At 49.1% G+C, this 22333-nt stretch overlaps 1 protein-coding gene and 2 long non-coding RNA genes across 11 annotated transcripts in view; 1 reads left to right on the top strand and 2 right to left on the bottom strand.

The window, feature by feature from the left end:
- TNS1 (tensin 1) overlaps positions 1-22333 on the top strand; it is a 225789-nt gene that overhangs the window by 47464 nt on the left and 155992 nt on the right. For all 9 annotated transcript variants that reach the window (XM_086719592.1, XM_086719590.1, XM_086719591.1 and 6 more), the window contains exon 3: positions 7671-7708. In XM_086719592.1, the coding sequence (XP_086575718.1) occupies positions 7671-7708 (38 nt within the window). The remainder of the gene's footprint in view (positions 1-7670; positions 7709-22333) is intronic.
- LOC147578674 (uncharacterized) lies at positions 854-7913 on the bottom strand. The gene is made up of 2 exons (XR_015255544.1): positions 7630-7913; positions 854-2350 (listed from the first exon to the last, which is right to left on the bottom strand). It is a non-coding gene; the product is annotated as an uncharacterized LOC147578674 (long non-coding RNA).
- On the bottom strand, positions 11708-12644 carry LOC147578673 (uncharacterized). The gene is made up of 2 exons (XR_015255545.1): positions 12288-12644; positions 11708-12060 (listed from the first exon to the last, which is right to left on the bottom strand). It is a non-coding gene; the product is annotated as an uncharacterized LOC147578673 (long non-coding RNA).

Genomic DNA, 22333 nt, shown 5'->3' with positions numbered 1-22333 from the left:
CGGTGGGTTTCCCCCAGGTCCTTGGGGGCAGTGCTTTAGGGAGTCTAGGGCCTTGCTAAAGGGCTCTAGCCTTCTGCTAGGCTGAAAGCTGAGAGGAGAGACCAAAATGCCGGCTCCAGAGCCCAAGGATTGCCATCTGGGCCTGGATGTGGGCCTGGTTTTAGACTACCTCCCTTCTCAATGCCACTGACCAGACTGGAAGGCAGGGGAGGTGCCTGCTGCCTCCCCAGAGTGGGATGTACCCAGGGAAGACAATTCACCTCTCAGTGGGACAAGCCTACTCAGAAGCCCTTACTGGTTGGATTTGGGGAAAACTTGTTTCAGGGAGCTCGTTCTCCTCTGTTATTTCACTGACAATGACAGCTTTTGCCCTGTGTCTGAGGACCTCTTTGGAATCATTGGAGGCAGCCTGGTAGGGTGGAAAGACCCCGGGTTCTTGTTGTGGCTTGCTCCGGTCTGGCTGTGTAAGCTTAACCTCTCTGGGCCTGACTTTCCCCTTTCTCTAAAAGAGGGATTGGACTGGATTAGAGGTTCTAAACTGTTCTCCAAAGGAACTGGATTTTTTTTTTTGGAGATACTTTAGGGGCCTGAGAAGGTAGGAAAAAGGAGAAATCCAAGGGAAGGCTTGAGGGGCTGAGACTCTGGAGCCCCTGCCCATTTGAATCAGAAAAGCTCTGGTTGTGGGAGTTAAATGTATCAGGAGGCAGAATGGATGGTGGTTTTGTACTTAGCCCAGGTGTCCTGAATTCATATCCCAGCTCTACCGCTTACAAGTGAGAACTTAGGCAGGTCGCATAACCCCTCTGAGCCTCAGTTACCTCTCCTTTCAAATGACACACATCACACACCTCTCTCCTTGAGTTACTTTGGGGATGAAATGAGATAATATGTACACATAAAGGGCTCAGAACAGAGCCTGGTACAGAATGAGCATTCCTGAATGGTAACCAATATCAAAGGAGTCCATGCGCATGATGGTAACCAATATCATAGGAGTCCATGTGCATGAAAGTTTCAAAAGCACTGGACGGGATGATCTAGAAGTTTCTTCTCGCTCAACTTCAAAGTCTCATGGCGCCTGTACCTCTGACCATCCCTTGTATTAGTTGGGGTTCTCCAGAGAAACAGAACCAACAGGATGTATGTATAGATGGATGGATGGGTAGGTAGGTAGTTGATGGATGGATAGAGATAGGTAGGTAATTTGTTTTAAGAAACTGGCTCATGCAGTTACAGAGACTTGGCAAGTCCAAAATCTGCAGAGTAGGTCATCAGGCTGGAGACCCAGGGAATTGCAGTTCAAGTTCTAAACTAGTCTGTTGGCAGAATTTCTTCCTGCTTGGGGAGGTCTTTGTTTTATTCAGGCCTTCAACTGATTGGATGAGGCCCACCCACATTATGGAAGTTAATGTGCTTTACTCAAAGTCTCCTGATTTAAATGTTACTCTTATAATAAAAAAAACCCCTTCATAGAAACAACTAGAATAATGTTGAACAACTATTTGAGTACCATGGCCTGCCCAAGGCCATGGAGATCAGCAGAGCAGGGAAGGGCTGTTAGGTTGGGTGGGCAGGTGGGTGGCTGGGCTGGTCACTCTGTCAGCTGGGGAAGAAGCTGAGGCCCACTGGGGGTGTGGGCGGTTATTGCTGGGGTCAGGTGCACACTGAGGCTATGTGCTCATTTTCCAAGCCGAGGCCAGGAGGAAAAGGCCATTTAGATCCCAACAATGTTGGCTTCCTGTGTTCCTGAGGGGCAGGAAGCCACCTCAGGACAGAGTCCTGGCAGCCCAGTGAGCCAGTGAGGCGGGAGCTGGCTGAGGATTGGGGTTGGAGGTGCATTTTTCCACCCCAGAAGGTAACCTATGGACCCCTCTACACTATGGGGCTCTCAGCTCCCTCTTAGGCCACCGGCTGGTGTATCAGGAGGCAGCTGGTGTATCAGGAGCCTGGAAGGCAGGGGAGGTGCCCTGCTGTGTGGGGGTCACTGTTGACACCCATGGGCAGAGATGGGACTCTTAGGGCTGCACGGAGCTTTGGTTTGATGGGATCCCTCCCCAGGGGGCTTCATCTTGCAGAGTCACTGGCTTCAGAGGCCACTGTCTTCTGTGGGAGCTGCGGAGGGCCACAGTTGGCTCAGGTGGGGTTGATCCTGAGATGTGCATCTGGGAAGGACTCAAGCGCGGAGGACATCAGGCTGGGAAGGTTGGCGTATTCCTGCCCTTGACCCTCAGTGAGGTGTGGTACAGTGTGGAGTGGGCATCCATGTCAATCACAGGCTGGGTGTTTCCTCCAGTGTGTGGGATGTGTGCAGGGTTGGAACCTGGGCTTCGCCCGCTTTCTTCGCTGTTCACTGGAGGGAGGAAGAGACAGGTGGTGACTGGTGGGGAGACCAGTGGGTAACACAGACTCTCACAGCTGGAAGAGGGCTTGAGGACCATCTGTTCCAGGGCTCAGTGATGTAGGGAACTTCAGGGGTAATGTAGGCAAATGAGTGTGAGTCAGCAGGGCGTGGTGGGGACCAGAGAGTGGGAATGACTTGCCTCACGTCACACAACTATATGATGGCCATTGGGACCGGAAGCCGGGCCTCCTGACTAGGAGTTGGGGGCTCTCCAGTATAATAACAGCAGGGATGAAAAGCTGCTATGCTGTGGGTCGCCCACATATAGGGAGTCAGTTAATTCCCATAACAACCCTGTAAAGTAGATACGGTTATTGCCCCCATTTTATAGATGAGGAAATTAAGGCTCAGAGTGGTTAAGTAACTTGTCCCAGGTCGCAGACCATGACCTACATCTGAGCTGAGAGTCAGTCTACACGCAGCCAGGTAGGTAAGTGGGTAGATGGAGAGCTGGACCAGGTTGGATCGTAGGTGATATTTGTACTGACACACTCGGAAAGCACTGACCACGGTCCCTATTTGCCCTTTCCCAGCAGGAGCTGAGCTGAAAAGTAGGGCTCACCTACCCTCTCTTGTGTCTGTTTCATTGCCCTGGAACATCAGCCTCAGTCCCAGTGGTTTGGGCTGGGGAGAATTTTTTCCAGTTTTAAATGTACTCCACGTGTGTTGAGCCCCATCTGTATGTCAGACCCTGTGCTAGGAGAAGGGGCAGGATACCAAGCTGCCAAGTTGAACAGGACCTGCCTGGGAGCACAGAGGAGGAGGTGCCTTTGAGTGCCTGATCATCTAGGGAGGGGCGTTTTGAACTGGGCCTCAGAGGATGTATATGAGTTCACCATTTCAGGCCTACTAGCCTCAATGTCCTTTGGGGGAGTTCACTGTGGCAGCAACAGATCTCTTTTGGGACAGTGGCTGGAGGCGAAGACAAGACCTGCCTGTGCAGGGCCTTATAAGCGTGCTGAGGTGCTGGACCAGGTGTTTCTAAGAAGGAGTATAAATGCGATCGGTTTGCACTCGAGAATGGCCTGTGGTTCTGTGGATTGAAGGGGGACGAGGCCAGAGGGGAGACGGGGCCCAGGGAAGGATAATTGGCCCGAACTGGTGCAGTGGTGGGGGGCTGGAAGGAAAAGGGGGATCCAACAGCCTCTTTGGAGTTACTTTCTGGGACAGGATGACGAATCGTATTGTAGGGTAAGGAGAGGGGAGAAGGGGTTACGGGGAGGAGCATGCTGGTCCCAGGATGCAAGGCAGGACTGAGGAGATGGCCTCTGGCCTCAATTCCCAGCAACAGCCTTTAGCCTCTTGCTTTCTGAGGGATCCTGTGCCCTGGTTTCTGTGTTGTTTATCTGTAGCTACTTAACACATCATCCCCCGACTTAGCAATTTACAATAAATACGCAATTATTATGTCACAGAGTTTCTGAGGGTCAGGGGTTCCCGTGTGACTTAGCTGGGTGGTTTGGACCCTGGGTCCCTCATGAAGCTGCGGCCAGGGCGGTAGTCATCTGAGGGCCTGACAGACAGGGCCTGGAGGATCCAGTTGCCAGGTGGCCCGGGCCTGTGCCTGACAAATGGGCTCAGGCCGGTGGCAGGGGGCTGCGGCCGTTCCTCGCATGGCCCTCTCTATAGCGTCTCGTGGCATCGGGACTCGCTTCTGCCCCAGCAAGTGATCCAAGAGACCAGGGATGAAGCCGCAGTGCCTTTGATGACTGAGCCCCAGAAGTCACACAGCAGCCTTTCGATGATATTCATTTGGGTGTATAAAGCAGCCCTGTTCGTTGTGGGAGAGGGTTCCGGGAGGTGCCATTGATCTGGGAAGTGAGAAGCCAGCAGAATGTCATGCTCAAGTTTCAAATTACAGCAGAGGGGATGTGCAAGTCAGAGTAGGAAATACTGCCCCGGGTGTGTGGGGGGTTGCTGAGAAGGGGTGACTAAGATTGTGAGCGCACAGTCCCTGGAGGGCACTCAGGGCAAGAGGGCCTCCTTGGGGAGTGGTGGGCAGGTGCTCCTAAGGTGTCAAAAGCTCTCAGCAGAGCTGCTTGGAACCTGCCACTTGAGTTGAGTTTGCCGAGCTTTTGTATTCTGGGCTCTGGGGGGTTGGGTGAGGTCTTCCCTTGCTCCCCACTGTAGAGCTTTCAAGGGCAAGTTCTCTGCATTCCAGCACGCAGGGAGCCCTCAGAACATTGTACTGCAGTTGCCCGATGATTTCTCCATCTGCCCTCCATTCAAGGGCATTTGTGGAGTGTCTGCCCACTGTGTGATAGGCAGGGCTGCCCTGTATGGTCATGCAGGCTGCTCACTGCCAAGGGCGCCTACCCGAGGGAGCCCTGGAAGCAGCCACTCTTTGCTCTCCAAACCACACACTCAGGTACAGAGTGGGGTCTGCCTGGTGAGAAGGCACCTCCTTGCCATTTCCACAAAGATACTCTACTCAGCTGTGTGTCCAAGGGGTTGGTTTGCTCAGAGGGTAAGCCTTTTTCTAATTTGCACAAAGCTGCTGTTTGCTGTTGTGGGCTGGAGCAGATACCGTTCTAGCTACTGGGGATATGGTGTGAATGAGACAGGCATGCTCCTTGTCCTGGTGAGTCTAGTGTAGGGAGAGACACTATTCATAAATGAGCAGGAATTGCCCACGTTGACTTCAGACTGTGAACTGTATTAAGAAGGAAATTATCAGGGTACCACTGAGAAAGAATATTGGAAGTACGTAATGTAATTTGGGTGGTCAGGAAAAGCCTCTTTGGGGAGATAGATGGCTTGCGGTGGATTCTAGAAGTAGGAGAAGGATTTGGCTTGGGGAACAATAGACGGCTGGGGTGAGGGAGAGTGTTCCAGGCAGCCAGAACAGCAAGTGCAAAGGCCCTGAGGCAGGCAAGAGTTTGGTGCATTTTGTGAACTGTCAGGTATGCAGTATGATACTGGAGGAAGATGGAATCCTGGCTGTTGGTATCTAGACTGGGATCAGGAGGCCCAGATCCATTTTAACGGATCCATTTTAACGGATAGTTAAATATTGGGGGCAGAGTATGGCTCAGGGAAAGGCTGAGAGTGGGGTGGGAATGATTAAATGGGGGTGTACATAGATTCCAGGGGAGATCTTCAGTCAGGTCCAACTCATCAATCATTTGTTAAACCTCTACTGTATACCAGGCACTGTGTAGTGTGTGTGTGTGTGTGTGTGTGTGTGTGTGTGTGTGTGTGTGTGTGTATGTGTGTGTGTATGTGTGTGTGTGAGAGAGAAAGAGAGAGAGAGGGAGGGAGAAAGAGAGAGAGAGAGAGAGAGAGAGAGAGAGAGATCCTTCCTTTGAAGGAGCCCACAGCTGTAGGAACCAAGGAGGTGATGGGAAACATGCTCTCTCTGGTGATACCTGCAAGGAGGTAGGGAACAGTGAGGAAGGCCTCCAGATGAGGGGCCCGGGACTTTTTCCTGAAGGCCTGGGATTTGATTAGCAGAGGAAGGGGAAAGCTCCTTGAGGCTGGAGGTAGTGGCCCAGTGGGGGGCCGGTCTGGCTGGAAAGGCCTTCAGAGCTCAGGCCACACTCAGCCTGAGGCTTTCTCAATTCCATATTCTGAGGCCAGAAAAGAAGGCGTGGGGGTGGGGCTGGGGAGTCTGAAGGGGAGTTGCCACGCTGGGGTAGTGAGAGTGGGGAGACAGAGAAGCAGAAAGGCTAGCAGATGGGCATGACTTGTTTTGGGTGGCCAGGGGTGGATACGTCTTGGTGTGGCCAGGGGCGGAGAAGTCCCTGAGCTGAGCTGGGTGGCTGGTGGGGTCAGGAAAGCCTTGTTCAGCAGCAGCTGAGTCACACGCCTGAGCTGGGGCCAGGACTAGATTCTGGGAGAACAAGGTCCCAGGCGAGGAGGGCCAATAGCCAAGGTTGAATCCTAGGCTCCACCCATTGTGCCTCTGGACTTCCACTCCCACAGACCAATCAGAAGCCTTGGTATGGAGAGCCCCAGAGCCTCTTTTGGCAACTCTGGGCCTTCCTCTGTGCCTCAGTCTCCCCTTTTGCATTCTGCTGAGAATCAAGTTGGCTCAAAGACAGAAAAGGGTTGGAGGAACTGTGGATCCAAGAGGTCAGGGCAGTTGGCTGTGGCTACCAAGGATTTGGGGTTGCAGCAGCTCCCCTGCCTCCCCGACCCCTGTTCTCTAACCAGTGCTGCTAACCCACTGTCTCAGCAGGTCGTGGGTAGCAAATAAGGTCAAGTCCGTGTAGGAGCTCAGCTCAGGAGACCCCTCACTCCATCTGTGGGACTTGGTGGGAGGGGACCAGCAAACCCCAGGGTGGAGGGCCCTGTGGGTGGGGCAGGCAGGGCTGGGACATTCCAGACGGAGGGAACCCCAGAGGAAATTTGATTCCAGCTTCTGGTAGTGGGAGGGCAGAATTAAGTCCTTTGTGTGTGTGTGTGTGTGTGTGTGTGTGTGTGTGTGTGTGTGTGTGTATGTGTATGTTTCAAATGATGGACAAGAAGTTTGTGAGCCTGTATGAGCATCTGTCCGTGTGTCTGTGTCTACACGTCCGTGTCAGGCTGTGTGTTGGTGTCCCTGAGTCAGAGGTTTCCCTTGGGCATGAGTGTGAGTGTGTGTGAGGCTATATGTGTACATATGGTTATGTTTGCACGTCTGGCTGAGTGTATGGGTATAAGTGGTTATGGGTGAGTCTATGTGTGTATGTGTAAATGCGAATGTGTGTGTGCACCGGTCTTCTCCTGGACTGTAAATCGGGTCCGTGTGTCCCTCTCTAGGGGAGACTGAGTGCGATTGTGGTTCCTGGGGTGCCGACTGCCTTCCTGGCGCGCGCGCACACACGTGTGTGTGTGTGTGTGTGTGTGTGTGTGTGTGTGTGTGTGTAAGGGGAGAAGGCCCCCGTTATTCCTTGGCGCGGCTGGCATGGGGCCTGGGTCCGGGCCACCTCTGCCCCTGGCAGGGATCCAGCGGGGGAGTCTGTCCCCCCCTCCCCTCCTCCTGTTTCTCCCACCTTCGCAGGCCTGCCCCAGGGGCTCTGGTGATGGGGGCTCGGTGCCTCCCCAGCCGGAGGGTCCGCAGTCCCCGGCATTCCCACCCCGCGGGCCCGGGGGAGCTGCGGCAGCGGCCCCCCTCCGCCGCCTCCTCCCTCCGTCCCTCCTTCCCTCCTTCCCTCCGTCCCTCCGTCCCTCCTTCCCTCCTTCCCTCCCAAGCGCGGAGTGCGGGCGGGGGTGGGAGGAGATTCGCCGGAGTTTCCATTTCATACCTCGCGGCTAAACTTTCTTTCTGTGTCTCGCCCTCTCGCAGTCTGCAGCTTCTCCTGTCATCGGAAATGCCAGGCCAAGGTAAGGGGCCGCGGGCCGCCTGGCTCTGCGGGGGGCTCGGGGATGGGACTGGTTCGGGTTCTGGGACGGGAGCGGGGGGCACCGGGGGCGCCGGGGGCGCCGGCGGGCCGGGGGCGGTGCGCGGGTTGTCCCCTGCCCCGCTCTTTGTTTATGCTAAGCTTTGGGGCCGGGAGCAGCCCGGGTCAAGGTGAAGGCGAGGGCCGGGACTGGGGGGAGGGGGGCGGGGGAGGGGGAGGGGGCTCTGGATGGGGGCCACGGCGCGGGGTCTCCGCAGCTCCTGAACGTGGCTGGCGGGGACCAAGCTCCGAGGGAGGGGCTTCTGAAGGCATTTCCCTTGGTTGGGGGGGGGTGTGATTGTGGGAGTGGAGCAGGAGGAGGAGGAGGAGGAGGAGGAGGAGGAGGAGGAGGACGAGGACGAGGACGAGGACGACGCGGACGCGTTTCAGTTATCCCATGGGCCGCGCAGAGCCCTGGTTGGCCCAATTGGGGCAATCTGGAAAAACTTGGCATGGGGGCCACAGTCAAAAGAGCCCGAGGGCGGGAAAACGGGGTAGGTAGAAGTGGGGATGAGGTTGGAGGTCAGGGTTTCCCTGGGCCTGGAATCTCCTGCGAGACCATCCCACTCTCTTTATTGGCCAGGTGGCACTTTGGCCCTCAGTTTCCCCATCAGTGTTTCAGGGCTGGTCTTGGTGGGAGAGGAAAACTGAGGCAAGAAGGTCAGAAGGACTGCTGGGTCCTGGTTGGCCAGGTTGGCTGGAGCCCTGCTGCATCCTCTCAGGCCTGGACCGAGGAGTGATGGATCACGAGTTGGCTTCTTGGAGTAATGGATTATGATGGATTACTTGGGAGAGCAGCTGTTCTGTCAGATGGGCTCAGCTCTCTGGAGGTGGAAATGCCCTGCCTTACCTGTTACACAGCCCGTCTCTGCATTGTCCCCCATCATTACTTACATCTTCCCTGCCCTCTCACCCCACCTTTGCCGTTCACACCTGATCTTTCGGAAGGAGTTCCTTGAATGGAAGCAGGAGGGAGGATGTCTCAAAAAGAAGTACTGGGCAGTTGAGGCCCAGGATCCAGTACATCTCATGCTCTGCTTCTTTATTTACTGAGTGACCTTGGGCAAGGCATCTAACCTCCCGGAGCCTCTGTTTTATTCTCAAGGGTATGGGGTAAGAAAAGGTTATTATGAGGATAAAATGGGATAATGCGTGTGAAGTGCGCAGTCCAGTGCCTGACATAAGGCAGGTGCTCAAGAGCAGAGTAGTTGATTATTATCAGTTGGTAGCTCCAAGAGCCGACTGTTGTTTTGGGGAAGGGTGCCCCTGGAGCAGGCAGGTCTGCAAGGGAATCCACTTCTTCCGGAGTGACCTTGCTCAAGCAGGGTACATGGCCTTGCTGGGGGCATCTCCCCATCTGTGTGTGAACTCCGGGGGTGGGGGTGGGGGAGGGGGAGTGCCCTTGTAGCAGAGGTGCCAACGGCCCGGCTCGCAATGGGCACAGGTGGACGGTCCTGCCCCTCCAGGTGCCTTCTGCTTTTCTGACTCTCCCAGCCTTGCCTTCTTCAGGTGGGGGCAGTGGGTTTCTGCTCCTCCCTCCGTCTCCCTCCTTGTTCTCTTCGTCCAGAGCAGAGCTTTTCCACCCTTAACTCCAGAACCTTTGTTTCCTCCCTCCTCCCGGTCTACTCCCTTTCTCTCCTGCTTTCTGCACCTGCTTCTCTTAATAACAATGGATGTTTGTACAGTGCTTCAGGCTTTAGAAAGCACTTCAGTGCATTGTCTGATTTTATTCTTTTAATTCCATCACCGCATAAAGCAGGCTGAAAGATCTCCTTGTTTTACAAATAAGCAAACTGAGGCATCCAGAGGTTGGATGACTTTGCCAAGGTCTCACAGTGTAACTCGTCACCCATCTTTGTCCCTGGACCTTTGTGCTTCCTTCTAAATATCCGATCTTGCTGACGTTCCTTAATCCTTACCTGCCCCTCCGTCTTTGCTTTCCATCTCTTAGGGCAGCGGATTCCTTCAACTAGGATAAGGGGATGAACATACTGGCAATGAAGGGTCTGAGTCTGGGTGAGCAGGGGCTGAAAGAGGTCCGGAGGTGTGACAGAAGAGGGTTCCCTATTGTACAGCAGCCTCCTGGGGGGTGACAGAGGGATGCCAAAGATGACTTCTGGGGGGGTGTAGCCTGCCTGGTAATTCTTGAAAATACTGGAAGCTCAGAATCCACCAGGCTGCGGCAGTCCTGCTCTGCCCAGCCAAGGACGACAACTGAGAGGGTAGAGGTGGCCCGGCAGGGCAGTGGCCAGGCAGACAGAAGGAGCTTTTTGGAGGATTTTCCTCTGTAGGAAATGGGACCCACCGGTGGTGTGAGCTCCACCCAGCTGGCAAGTCTTTCCCCTAAAACCACAGCTCTTACTACTGCCCTGCCTTTTCCTCTGCTGGGAAGGGCGATGTGAGCCCCAGAGCACACAGCAGAGCTCTGTCCTCTGGATTTTACAGCCAGATCAACTTGGAGGTCATTTCATCCACCCCCTTACCTCTAGACAGGATTCATTAAACAAATGTTTATTGAACTCTTTCCATGTGACGCTGTTTTTTTTTTTTTTTTGTAAGAAACACATTTATTTTTTTAAAACTTTTTTTTTTTTTCCAACGTTTATTTATTTTTGGGACAGAGAGAGACAGAGCATGAACGGGGGAGGGGCAGAGAGAGAGGGAGACACAGAATCGGAAACAGGCTCCAGGCTCCGAGCCATCAGCCCAGAGCCTGACGCGGGGCTCGAACTCCCGGACCGCGAGATCGTGACCTGGCTGAAGTCGGACGCTTAACCGACTGCGCCACCCAGGCGCCCCGAAACACATTTATTTTAAGACACTGTTTTTTTTAAATGTTTATTTATTTATTTTGGTGGGGGGAGAGAGAGAGACAGACCAACTATGAGTGGGGGAGGGGCAGAGAGATTGGGAGAGAGAGAGACAATCCCAAGCAGGCTTGACACACAGCATGGAGCCTGATGTGGGGCTCAATCTCGTGACTGTGAGATCATGACCTGAGCTGACATCAAGAGACAGACACTGGTTTTGAAGTGAATAAGATAGATAAGGTGTTTGCCCTTACGGGACTGACCCTTTTCTAGGGGAGACAGGCAGTAAATAGGTAAACATGTTATGAAGGAAATGAGCTAAAGCAGTGGGTTAGAGAGTGATTATGTTAGTGTGGCCCCGGAAAATTCAGAGGAAGTATTGCATGAGGTGAGACCCAAATGATGATGTTACATGATGATCTGGAAGATTGAACGAGCAAGTGCAAAGGCCCTGAGGTGAGATGAGCTTATTATGCTTGAAAGGAGGCCATGTCTTGCTGGAGAATAGTAGCCCTGGAGTGTTCTGAGCACATGCCACATGATCTGATCTCTATTCTGAGAAGACTCCTCTGGCCTTGAACAGGCACAAGAGTAGGGTAGGGAGAGGGGTCAACAGGCTGCTGATGTTGGCCAGGTGAAGGGGGCTGGTGGTTTAGGCCGTGGTGCTTGCAGGAAAAGCAGTGAGAAGGGGCCAGATCTGGGATACATTCTGGGGTAGAGCCCAGAGCTTGGCTGATGGATGAGATGTTGGGTATGTGAGAGAGAATGGGCTCAAGGATGACTCCCAGGTTTTTGGCCAGAGTAACTGGCCACGTGGTTCCATTTACTGAGATAGATGGAGTGTGTAAGAAATTTCTAGGTAGGAAGGTGCCAGGATTTCTGCTTTGCCTGATTTCTTATTTCACAGTCCTTCTCGCACATGCTGGGGATTTCTTGTTGATGTGTGTCCTCTCCTGTCCTCTCAAATTCAGCCCATGCTGGCTACCCCTCTGGTGAGTGGATCATTCTGGACCCCTTAACATGCCACCTTCCAGACTGTTCCTGCAGCATGAACCCATGGCTCTGAGCTGAGAGGGGCTATATTATTTATATGAAGCAATATGATATAACAAACAACCCCCAAATCTAGTAGCTTAAAGCAGCAACAAACATTTATTACCTCATACAGCTTCCATGGGTCAGAAAGTTTGGAGTGGCTTGGCTGGCTGATTCTGGCCTGGAGTCTCTCATGGGGTGGCAGTCAAGATGTCAGCTAGGGCTGCAGTTATCTGAAAGTCCGACTGAGGCTAGAGGAGCTGCTTCCAAGGTGGTTCATTCATGTGGCTGGCAATTTGGGGCTGGCTGTCGGCAGGAGGCCTCAATTTCTCACCACATGGCACTCTCCCTAGGCTGCTTGAGTGTCCTTACAACATGGCGGCTGGCTTCCACAAAGTGGGTAATTCAAGGCAGAGCAAGGTGGAAGTCACAATGTCTTTTATATCCTAGCCTTGGAAGGCAAATACTGTTATTTGTACAATATCCTATTGGTTGCATAGGTCATCTTCATTGTTGGGGGGAGGGCGATATAAAGACACGAATACTTGGAGGCAAGAATCAGTGGGGGCCACCTTGGAGGCTGACCATACAGATGCCCAGAGAGAAGGCACGGTGGATCTGGCTCCTGGGGGGCTGTGAGAGCATTGGGAAGGGCAGAGATGTAGGAGTCAGACATACCTGGGTTTCAACTCTACCCCTGCTGCCTTCCAGCTATGTGGGCTCTGTCGTAGAGGAATAAATGGATACCAGCACCTAGTAGACAGCTTTCTCCTTTCTTGAACCACAGGCGGAGAAGGGTTATCTATTCCAGATATTCTTTGCCAGCTCTTTATCACTTGGACCTGCTTGAGAGAAAATGCTTAGTGCTGGTAGAGGAGGGGCCTCAAAGTATATGTTAAATACCTGTTTACTGCACAAAGGAGGGCTGAGAGTTAGGTTGCACCCTCAAGTTTCTAGAATAGTGCCTGACCCCACTATTCTAGAGGTAGGGGTTCCAATGAAGGAGTAAAGGAATAGAATCAAGGAATGTTGAGGGACAAGAAGTTCCCATTTAGAGAGAGGCTGTGGAGGGGGGTGGTGAGGGGAGGGTGTGAGAGCAGGAAAGAAGGAATAGCAAATGGGTTCATAATTTCCCTCCAAAAGCCCTCTTACCTTCCAACAGAGACTGACTCCACATAGTAATTTTAGTCATTTACATTTTCTAGTTGAGGTATAAGTTATGTACCATCAAGTGTACATTGATAAGTCTGTACCTATATATGAACCAGATCAAGATCCAGAACATTTCCAGCACCCAGAAGTGCCCTTATGCGCCCCTCCAAGTCAGTATCCCCCAAAGGTAATTTCTAGTCTTACTTGTACCGTCCCAGATTACTTGCCTCTGTTTGAACTGCACACGAACTGACTCCTACAGTATGTTGACTCTTGCTCCTGACTTATTTCACTCACCATTAGGTCTGGGAGGCTCATCTGTGTGCGTGCACACTGTAGGGGTTCATTCTTTTTGATTGCTGTGTTGTATTCCAGCATATGAATAAACCACAACCTGTTTATCCATGCCACTGTTGATTGCCAGTTGGGTGATTTCCAGTTTGGGGCTATTATGAACAGACGTGCTATGAACATTGAATCATCTGGATTTACACAGATCTTTGCAACACACAAAACGTTTCCACTCATCTTCTCGGTTCTGTGATGTGGGCTGGACTCATGGTAGTCCTATTTTATAGATCCAAAATTGAGGCCTGGGGAGGGTAACCAACTGGCTAAGGGCCAGTGGTCTTCTGCATGATTCTGGCCCTGCCCTTGGACCCATGGGTGGGAAGCAGGTGAGAAGGGAAGAGAATGAGAGAGAGAGAGAGACAGAGACAGAGACAGAGAAAGGGAGACAGAGAGCAGGCTGGCTTGGGCACTGGAGACACCCCATAGTGCATGCAAACACCACCCTCCAGCTCCCGGCTCTGAATCTCTTGAAAGAAGTGGTCCTCAGCCTCCCTTAGTCCCTACCCCTGTGTCTCATGGGGCCCTTGTTTGTCCCCAGTTTTTTCTTTCCTGTTAGGGATTAAAATGGATGGCCCAGGATTTGTCTCCCACTTTTAAAATTTTTTTTTTTTTTCAACGTTTATTTATTTTTGGGACAGAGAGAGACAGAGCATGAACGGGGGAGGGGCAGAGAGAGAGGGAGACACAGAATCGGAAACAGGCTCCAGGCTCCGAGCCATCAGCCCAGAGCCTGACGCGGGGCTCGAACTCACGGACCGCGAGATCGTGACCTGGCTGAAGTCGGACGCTTAACCGACTGCGCCACCCAGGCGCCCCAGTCTCCCACTTTTATTTCAGTACACGCACAGTGTATATATACACGGCAGATTTTCTTCTGCTTTGTGTTTCTTCTTGCTCCCCTGCTCTATGATGCCACAACCTCCAGGTACATTTTATGTAGCTAGCTATGTATCATCTGTTTATCTATTATGTTATTTATTTAAACAATTTTTAATGTTTATTTATTTTTGAGAGAGAGAGAGAGAGAGAGAGAGAGAGAGAGAGAGAGAGAAGGAGCGCCAGCACGAGCAGGGGAGGGGCAGAGAGAGAGGGAGACAGAAGATCCGAAGCAGGCTCTGCGCTGACAGCAGAAAGCCTGATGTGGGCTTGTACTCACGAACCATTGAGATCACCACCTGAGCTGAAGTCAGACACTCAACTGACTGAGCCACCCAGGCGCCCCATTTATCTATCACTTTAAAGGCAACTTGTAATTTTAGAGTTGTTTTAGATTTACGGAATAGTTGCCATGATAATACAGAGTACCTGCATAGCCCACACGGTTTCCCTAATCCCCAGATACATTTTTGAGAAATGCTTTTCTCACTCCTGATTTGCTCCTTGTTTTGAAATAGCCGTCCCCGCTGAAGAGAGCGGCTCCTTCCAGGAAAGTGCTGCTCACCCGTTCCCAGGTCAGAGAAGAGTTAAATGAAAGGACCAGGCAGCCGGGCAGGCAAACTGCCCGCTCCTCAGGCTCCGGGCAGCTCCCACTCACCTCCTGCTTCTTTATCTCTCTCCTTCCCTCTTCCCAGACCCTGGCTCTTCCCTGTCCCGAGCACCAGCCATGACTTGGTCTCCTCCCCTGTCCCAAAGGGGTTTAAATCCCGTCCTTTAAGCTTGAAAGGAAAGGAAATCCCATAATTAACCCCCACCTTTCAGTCATATTATACACCACCTTTACCACTCTCTCATAAACACACCTGCGGCTTTCCTTCACAATTGTGTTGGAGGCTTGGAGAATTCTCCTGCTGTCCCGGGTATAGTTGGACTGAGGGTTGTGGGGGGTGGGTGTGTTTCATGCCTTGGGACCCATTGAGTCTTCTCTGGCCCTGGAGGCGGAATATTGAGTTTAAATCCTGACTGCATGGATAATTGGTTGCATGACCTTGGGCAAGTTGCTTTACCTCTCTGAGCTCCATTTGCTCATCTGTATCATGGGGATTATAGTAGGGCCTATCCTGTAGGACTCTTGTGAGCACTGAGAGTGATGACCCAACTGTAATGCCAAGCTCAAAATCAAGTGGTCAAAAAGTTGCTAATATTTATTATTATGTTTAATGTTTTATTTATTTTTGAGAGGGAGAGAGAGACAGACAGAATGTAAGCTGGGGAGGGGCACAGAGAGAGGAAGACACAGAATCCAAAGCAGGCTCCAGACTCTGAGCCGTCAGCACAGAGCCTGATGTAGGGCTCGAACTCACGAACCATGAGATCATGACCTGAGCTGAAGTCACGTGCTTAACCGACTGAACCACGCAGGTGCCCCAATATTTATTATTTTACATTCCTTCCGCTTTCTCCTAACTCATGAAAGGTGGGGAGAATCTGGAAGACCAACATAGCTGACTCGAGACTAGATGCTTGCCTATGTTTTCTTCTCTTCTTTCCATTATCAAGGAGGCATCAGGAAATGGTGCAGGTGAATATAATGTGTCTTTTGCTTGTTTGCTTGCCCCAAGGCACCTGAGATTATAGCACTGGCTTTCAAGACCTTGTCTGTGCATTAGAATCTCCTAGGGGCAATAATGATGCCTGGGTCCTTCTCCCCAGAGAGTCTGATTTAATTGGTTTGCTGCATGACCCAGGCATTGGGATTTTTACAAGTGGCAACTAGCAGTGGGAGTGTAAAATGGTACAACCATTTTGGAAAACAGACCGTTCCTTATTAAGTTACATACACTGTTGCTCCCTGACACAGCAATTCCACTCCAAGGTATTTACCCAAGAGAAATGGAAACATGTCCACAAAAATGCGTGCATATCCATAGCAGCTTTATTCACAGTAGCCCCTACCTGGGAAAACCCCAATATTCAATAACAGGTGAATGCAGAAATTGTGATATAATGGCCCAGTGGAATACTACTTAGCAATGAAAAGGAGTGAACCGTTGTTCTGCATAGCACTGGAGGTGAATGTCAAAAACACTGTTGAGTGAAAGAAGCCAGACACAAAAGTACACACTGGCTGATTCCATTTTTATGAAATTCTGGAAAGTATGAAACTGTCGTGGCAAAAAGCAGATTAGTAGTTTTCTGGCCCTGGGGGTGGTAGGAAGACTGACTGCAAAAGGGTGTGAGGGAACTTTTTTTGGGTGATAGAAATGTTCTTTATCTTTGTTGTGGTGGTAGTTATGCACATGTATCCATCTGTCAAACTCATTGGACTATATGCTTAAAAGGGATGTGTTTATTGTATGTAAATTCTGTCTCAATAAAGTTGATTTAAGTAAAAGCCTGCCAGGCGAGTCCTCTTTGCGACCAGATTTAAAAACCAGTGGTCTGCAGCTTCTGGAGACCTCTCTCCATCCTTTCCCTCTTGGTCACTCTCTCTCTCTCTCTCTCTCTCTCTCTCTCTCTCTCTCTCTCTTTGGTAACAAGTGTATTGAGGCATAATTCACATACCATACAATTCACCCATTTAAAGTGATAGTTAAGTTTTTTGTTTTTTGAATATTCAGTGTTCTGTGACCATCAACATCAGAACCTTTTTGTCCCCTTGAAAAGAAATCTGTACATTATAGCTGTCACTTCTCAGTCTCTCTATCCTTTCCCCCCACCCCTGCCCCAGCCCTTAGCAACCACTGATCTACTTTCTGTCTCTACATATTTCCCTGTTCTGGAGATTTCATATGAATGGAATAATAGAATGTATGGTGTTCATTTAATGATTGGCTTTTTTCGTTTCACATAATGTTTTCAAGGCACATCCTTTCTGTGGCTGAATAACATTCCATTATGTGAGGTTATCCGTTCATCAGCTGATGGATATTTGGGTTGTTTCCACCTTTTGATTATTATGAATAATGCTGTCATGAATATTCACGTACAAGTCTTTTTGTGATCGTATGTTTTCATTTCTCATGGGTATACGGTTGGCCCTTGAACAGCACAGGTTTGAACTGCACGGGTCCACTTGTAGATTTTTATAGTACAGTACTGTAAATGTATTTTCTTCTCCTTATGATTTTTTAATCAACATTTTCTTTCCTCTAGCTTACTTTATTGTAAGACTACAGTATATAATACATATGCTATATAAAACGTGTGCTAATTTTGAGTAAAAAACTTGTTAGTTGACTATGTTATTGGTAAGGCTTCTAGTCAACAGTAGGTTATTAGTAGTTAAGTTCTTTTGGAATCAAAAGTTATATGGGGATTTTCATGCGCCGGCTGTTGGTGCCTCTAACCCCCTCGTTCAAAGGTCAACTGTATATACCTAGGAGTGGAATTGCAGGGTCATATGGTAACCCTGTTTAACTTTTTGAGGAACTGCTAGGCTGTTTTTCAAAGTAGCTTATATTAGTTTTCGAGATCTGCTATACCAAAGTACCAAAACCCGTGACCTAAAACAACAGAGATTTATTGTCTCACGGTTCTAGGGGCTGGAAGTCCAAAGTCAAGGTGTTGACGGGGCCATGTTCCTCTGAAAGCTGTAGAGGAAATCCTTTTCCTCTTCCCAGCTTCTGGTGGTTTGCTGGCAATCTCTGGCATTTCTTGTCTTATAGATCCATCACTCCAATCCTGTCTTCATGTGGTATTTTCCCTGTATGTCTCCACATTATCTTCCCTCTGTGTCTATCTCTGTGTCCAAATTTTTATAAAGACACCAGTCATGTTAGTTTAAGACCTATAACAATAACCTCATCCTAACTTGATTATCTCTATAAAGAACCTACTTCCAAATAAGGTCCCCATTCTCAAGTATTGGGGATTCGGACCTCAGCATATCTTTTTAGAGGGACACAATTCAACCTGTAACATTGCTATACCTTTTTACATTCTCACCAGTAATGTATGAAGGTTATGATTTCTCCATGTCCTTGTCACTGCTTATCTGACTTTTTGATTATAGCCAGCCTAGTGGATATGAAGTGACATCTCATTGTGGTTTTGATTTGATTTCCCTGATGACTAGTGATGTTGAGCATCTTTTCATGTACTTATTGGTCATTTGCTTTATCATCTTTGGAGAAATGTCTGTTCAGATTCTTTGACCATTTAAAAATTGGGTTATCTGTCTTTATTATTGAGTTGTAAGTGTTGTTTATAGGTTCTTGATACAAGTCCCTTATCAGATATGATTTGAGATATTTTTCCCATTCTGTGGGTTGTCCTTTCATTTTTCACAAAATTGTAAAATTTTGATAGTCTAATTTATTTCTTTTTTCTTTTATGACTTTTGCTTTTGTGTCGTACCTAATAATTCATTGCCGAATCCAAGGTCATAAAGATTTGCCCCTATGTGTCGTCTAAGAGTCTAATAGCATTGCCTCTTTCAGGTAGGTCTTTCATCCATGTTGAGTTAATTTCTATATTGGGTATGAGGTAAGGGTTCAATTACATCCCTTTGCATGTGGCTATCCAATTGTCCCAGAAGCATTTGTTGGAAAGACTGTTCTTTCCCCACCGAATGATCTTGGCAACTCTGTCAAAACTCACTTGACCATAGATGTGTGGGTTTATTTCTGGATTCTTAATTCTGTTTCACTGATACATATGACTGTCTTTATGCTAGTACCACACTATTCTGATTACTGTTGCTTTGTGTTGTAAATATTAAAATTGGGAAGTGTGAGTCTTCTGTGTTGTTCTTTTTCAAGATTACTTTGGCTATTCTGGGTCCCTGGGTTTTAGGATCAGTCTATCAATTTCTAAAAAGCAATCTGCTGGGATTCTAATAGGGATTGCATTGAATTTATAGATTGATTTGGGGAATATTACTATCTTAATGATATTGAGTCTTCTGATCCATGAGCATGGAATGTCTTTCTGTTTATTTAGATCTTCTTTAATTTCTTTCAACATGGTTTTGTAGTTTTCTGAGTATGTTTTGTAAAATTTATTCCTAAGTATTTTAATCTTTTCTATGGAAGAAATGGATTTCTTTAAATGAAATTGTTTTCTTAACTTCATTTTTAGATTATTCATTGCCAGTGTATAGAAATGCAATTATTTTTGTATATTGGAGATTTATCCTGCAACACGATGAACTCATTAGTTCTAATAGTTTTTTAAGGGATTCTTTAGGATTTTCTATACAAAATCATATAACCTGTGAATATAGTTTCACTTCTTCCTCTCCAACCTGAGTGTTTTTTTTATCCCCCCTCCCCCCAAATTGTCCTGGCCAGAACCTCCAGTATAATGTTGACTTGAAGTAGCCAGAGCAGAAATCCTAATCTTGTTCTTGACCTTAGGGGAGGCATTCAGTCTTTTACCACTAAGCATGATGTTAGCTGTGGGGTTTTTTGGTGATACTCTTTGTCAGGGGCATTTTCTTTTATTTCTAATTTGTTGAGTGTTTTTTAAATCATGAGATATGGCTGGAGTTTGTCAAATCTTTTCCTGCATCTATAGAGATGATTATGTGGTTTTTGTATTTTTGTTCTTTGTTATGGATTGTATTATAGAATGGATTAAACTAATTGATTTTCAGGTGTGAAAACAGCCTTGCATTCCTGGGGAGAATCCCATTTGGTCATGGTGCATAATTATTAGTGCATGTAGCTGGCTTTATTTTTTAGTATTTTGTCAAAGGTTTTTGCATCTCTATTCATAAGAGATATTGGTCTTTAGTTTTTTTTTTTTTTTTCTCTTGTAATGTCTTTGTCTGGTTTTGGTATCAAGGTAATAAGGATCTCATACAATGAGTTGGGAAGTGTTTGTTCTTCTTCCAATTTTTTAAAGAGTTTGTGAAGAATTGGTATTGGTACTTCTTTAAATGTTTGGTAGAATTCACATGTGAAGCACTTTGGGTCTGGGTTTTCCCTTGTGCATAGTTTTTTGATTGCAACTTTGAGCTCTTCGACTTGGATTTTCTGTTTCCTCTTGAGTCAGTTTTGGAAGTTTGGTTTAAAAAAAAATTTTTTTTTTACATTTATTTATTTTTGAGAGACAGAGAGAGACAGAGCACAAGTGGGGGAGGGGCAGAGAGAGGGAGACACAGAATCCAAAGCTGAGGTCCAGGCCCCGAGCTGTCAGCACAGAGCCCAATGTGGGCTCAAACTCACGAACTGCCGAGATCATGACTTGAGCCGAAGTCAGATGCTCAACCGACTGAGCCATCCAGGCGCCCCTGTTTTGTTTTGTTTTGTTTTGTTTTGTTTTGTTTTGTTTTGTTTTGTTTTGTTTTTAAGGATTTTGTCCATTTCCTCTTGGCTATCTAATCTATTGGCATACGGTTGTTTATAGTCTTCCTTCATGATTCTTTTTATTTCTGTGAGGTCAGCAGGAATGTCTCCTGTTCCATTTCTTTCTTTTCTTTTTTTTTAAATTTTTAAGCATTTACTCATTTTTGAGAGAGAGAGAGACAGCGTGCAAGTGGGGTTTGGGACATAGAGAGAGAGGGAAACACAGAACCTGAAGCAGTTTCCAGGCTCTGAGCTTTCCGCACAGAGCCTGACGTGAGGCTCGAACTCACGAACCGTGAGATCATGACCTGAGCCAAAGTCAGACACTTAACCGACTGAGCCACCCAGGCGCCCCAAACTCCTGTTCCATTTCTGATTCTAGTAATTTGAGTTTTCTCTCTTTTTTTCTTGGTCAGTCTACCTGGATGTTTTGCCAACTCTGTTGGCTTTTTCAAAGAATCTGCTTTTTCTCTTACTCTTACAGGATTTTTTGTTGCAATCACTTTGGTTAAAGCCACTGTTTATTGAGTGTCCTCTGCAGGGTGGCTACTTGACCCTCAACTCATTTAATCCCTGAAAAAACACACATAAAGCAGGTGCAATTGGCTCCACTCTCAAATGAGAACACTGAGGTGAAATACTTTGTGCCAGTCATGAAGCTGGCAGGCAGTGGACCTGGGGCTCCAAAGCCTGATCACTTTTCACTGCAGCAGGGGACCTCCCCTGTTCTGCTCTCAGCCTCTCCTCTCTGCTGCCGAGGTTTGTTTTCTGATTTCTAAGGGGAAGAGCCATGGGTCACGGTTCCCTCACATCACCTGTCAGTGGAACTCAGCATCATCTGGGGAGCCTGTTAAGCGTATTCCTGCCACCCTCAGCTTTGATTCAGTGAGACTGGGCTCGGGTCCAGGGATGTGCATTATTGTCTACCATTCCTAACAATTCTGATGCTGGGGTTCCCTGACAGCACCTGAGTAACCCATGTTTGCCCCTGGAAACTCCTCCTCAACTTTCCTGGGGGCAGGCCCTCTAGGAGCAAGCCACTGGTTCCTCTGGGCTCTGTGTTCTCCTGGCTTCTGCTTCTCCTGGGGTGCCAGTCGAGGCCAAGGTAGGTCTTGGGCGGGAAGCTGTTTTCTCTCTGCTTTGTAAAAATTTGCAAGAAGTTGTAACAACCCACGCACCCCTACTTCATCTTCCTAAAGTTCTTGCTGAGGTAATAGAGTATAGGACCTTCAGGAGTTAATAAGTTAGCTTGGAGTGTGTCATAAGCAGTTAGTGCACACACACATACACACACGTACACCGGCAGGGAGGGGGCGAGGCGAGGGGGTGGGGGGGCAGAAAGTGACACTGAGCTGTGACTGGCTTCTCATTTTCCTGGAATGTGGCTCCCAAAAGGTCTCATGGGTTTCAGCGTTTCTGACTCTGAGGCTGTGTAAACATCACACAGGGGGTTGCTGCCTCTGAGAGAACAGAGGAGTGAGAAAGGGGGAGGGTGGGAGCCCAGAGCAGGGAGAGAGGGCAAATTGGAGCCAGAGAGGGAGAAAGGAGAGGGAAATCCTGGGGGTCTTGTTGAAACAGGACACGTGGTGAGGTATGTGGGAGGGAACAGAGGCCAGCAGCTTCCCACTATGAGCAAGCATGAGGGATCTGGTGAGGGCTGGGGTCCGTGGTGTGAGGGCAGAGGGCAGAGGGCCCTGTGAAGATCAGGAGGCTTGTCAGTGGTGTGGGACAGAACGGGGTGACTCCTGGACCCCTGGCCCACACTAGCCTCCCCTACTCCTTCCAGTTTTTAGCTTGGGAGTTAGCAGTCTTTCCTGGAGCTGGCTAAGCACAGAGGGTGAGGAAGGGCTGGGCTCCCCGCTCCTGGGGCATGGTGAGCCCGGTAGCTAGGAACTACAGCTCCTGCCTCCTGGCATCCTGAGTTGCCTCTGGAGAACCCGGTATTCTCTCCTGCATTGCTCTTTCTAGGGGCCAAGACTGTCTTAGCCTTCTGAGCCTCCCAAGCCGTTGACCTAGAACAGCTTCCGGAGCCCGCATGGCCTGAGAGGGGTC

Source organism: Puma concolor, chromosome C1 (genome assembly GCF_028749965.1).
Source record: "Puma concolor isolate L17-30 chromosome C1, mPumCon1.1.hap2, whole genome shotgun sequence".
Taxonomy (NCBI): Eukaryota; Metazoa; Chordata; class Mammalia; order Carnivora; family Felidae; genus Puma; species Puma concolor.
Note: the sequence above shows the minus strand (reverse complement) of the source record. Positions and strands in the feature narration are given on the sequence as shown.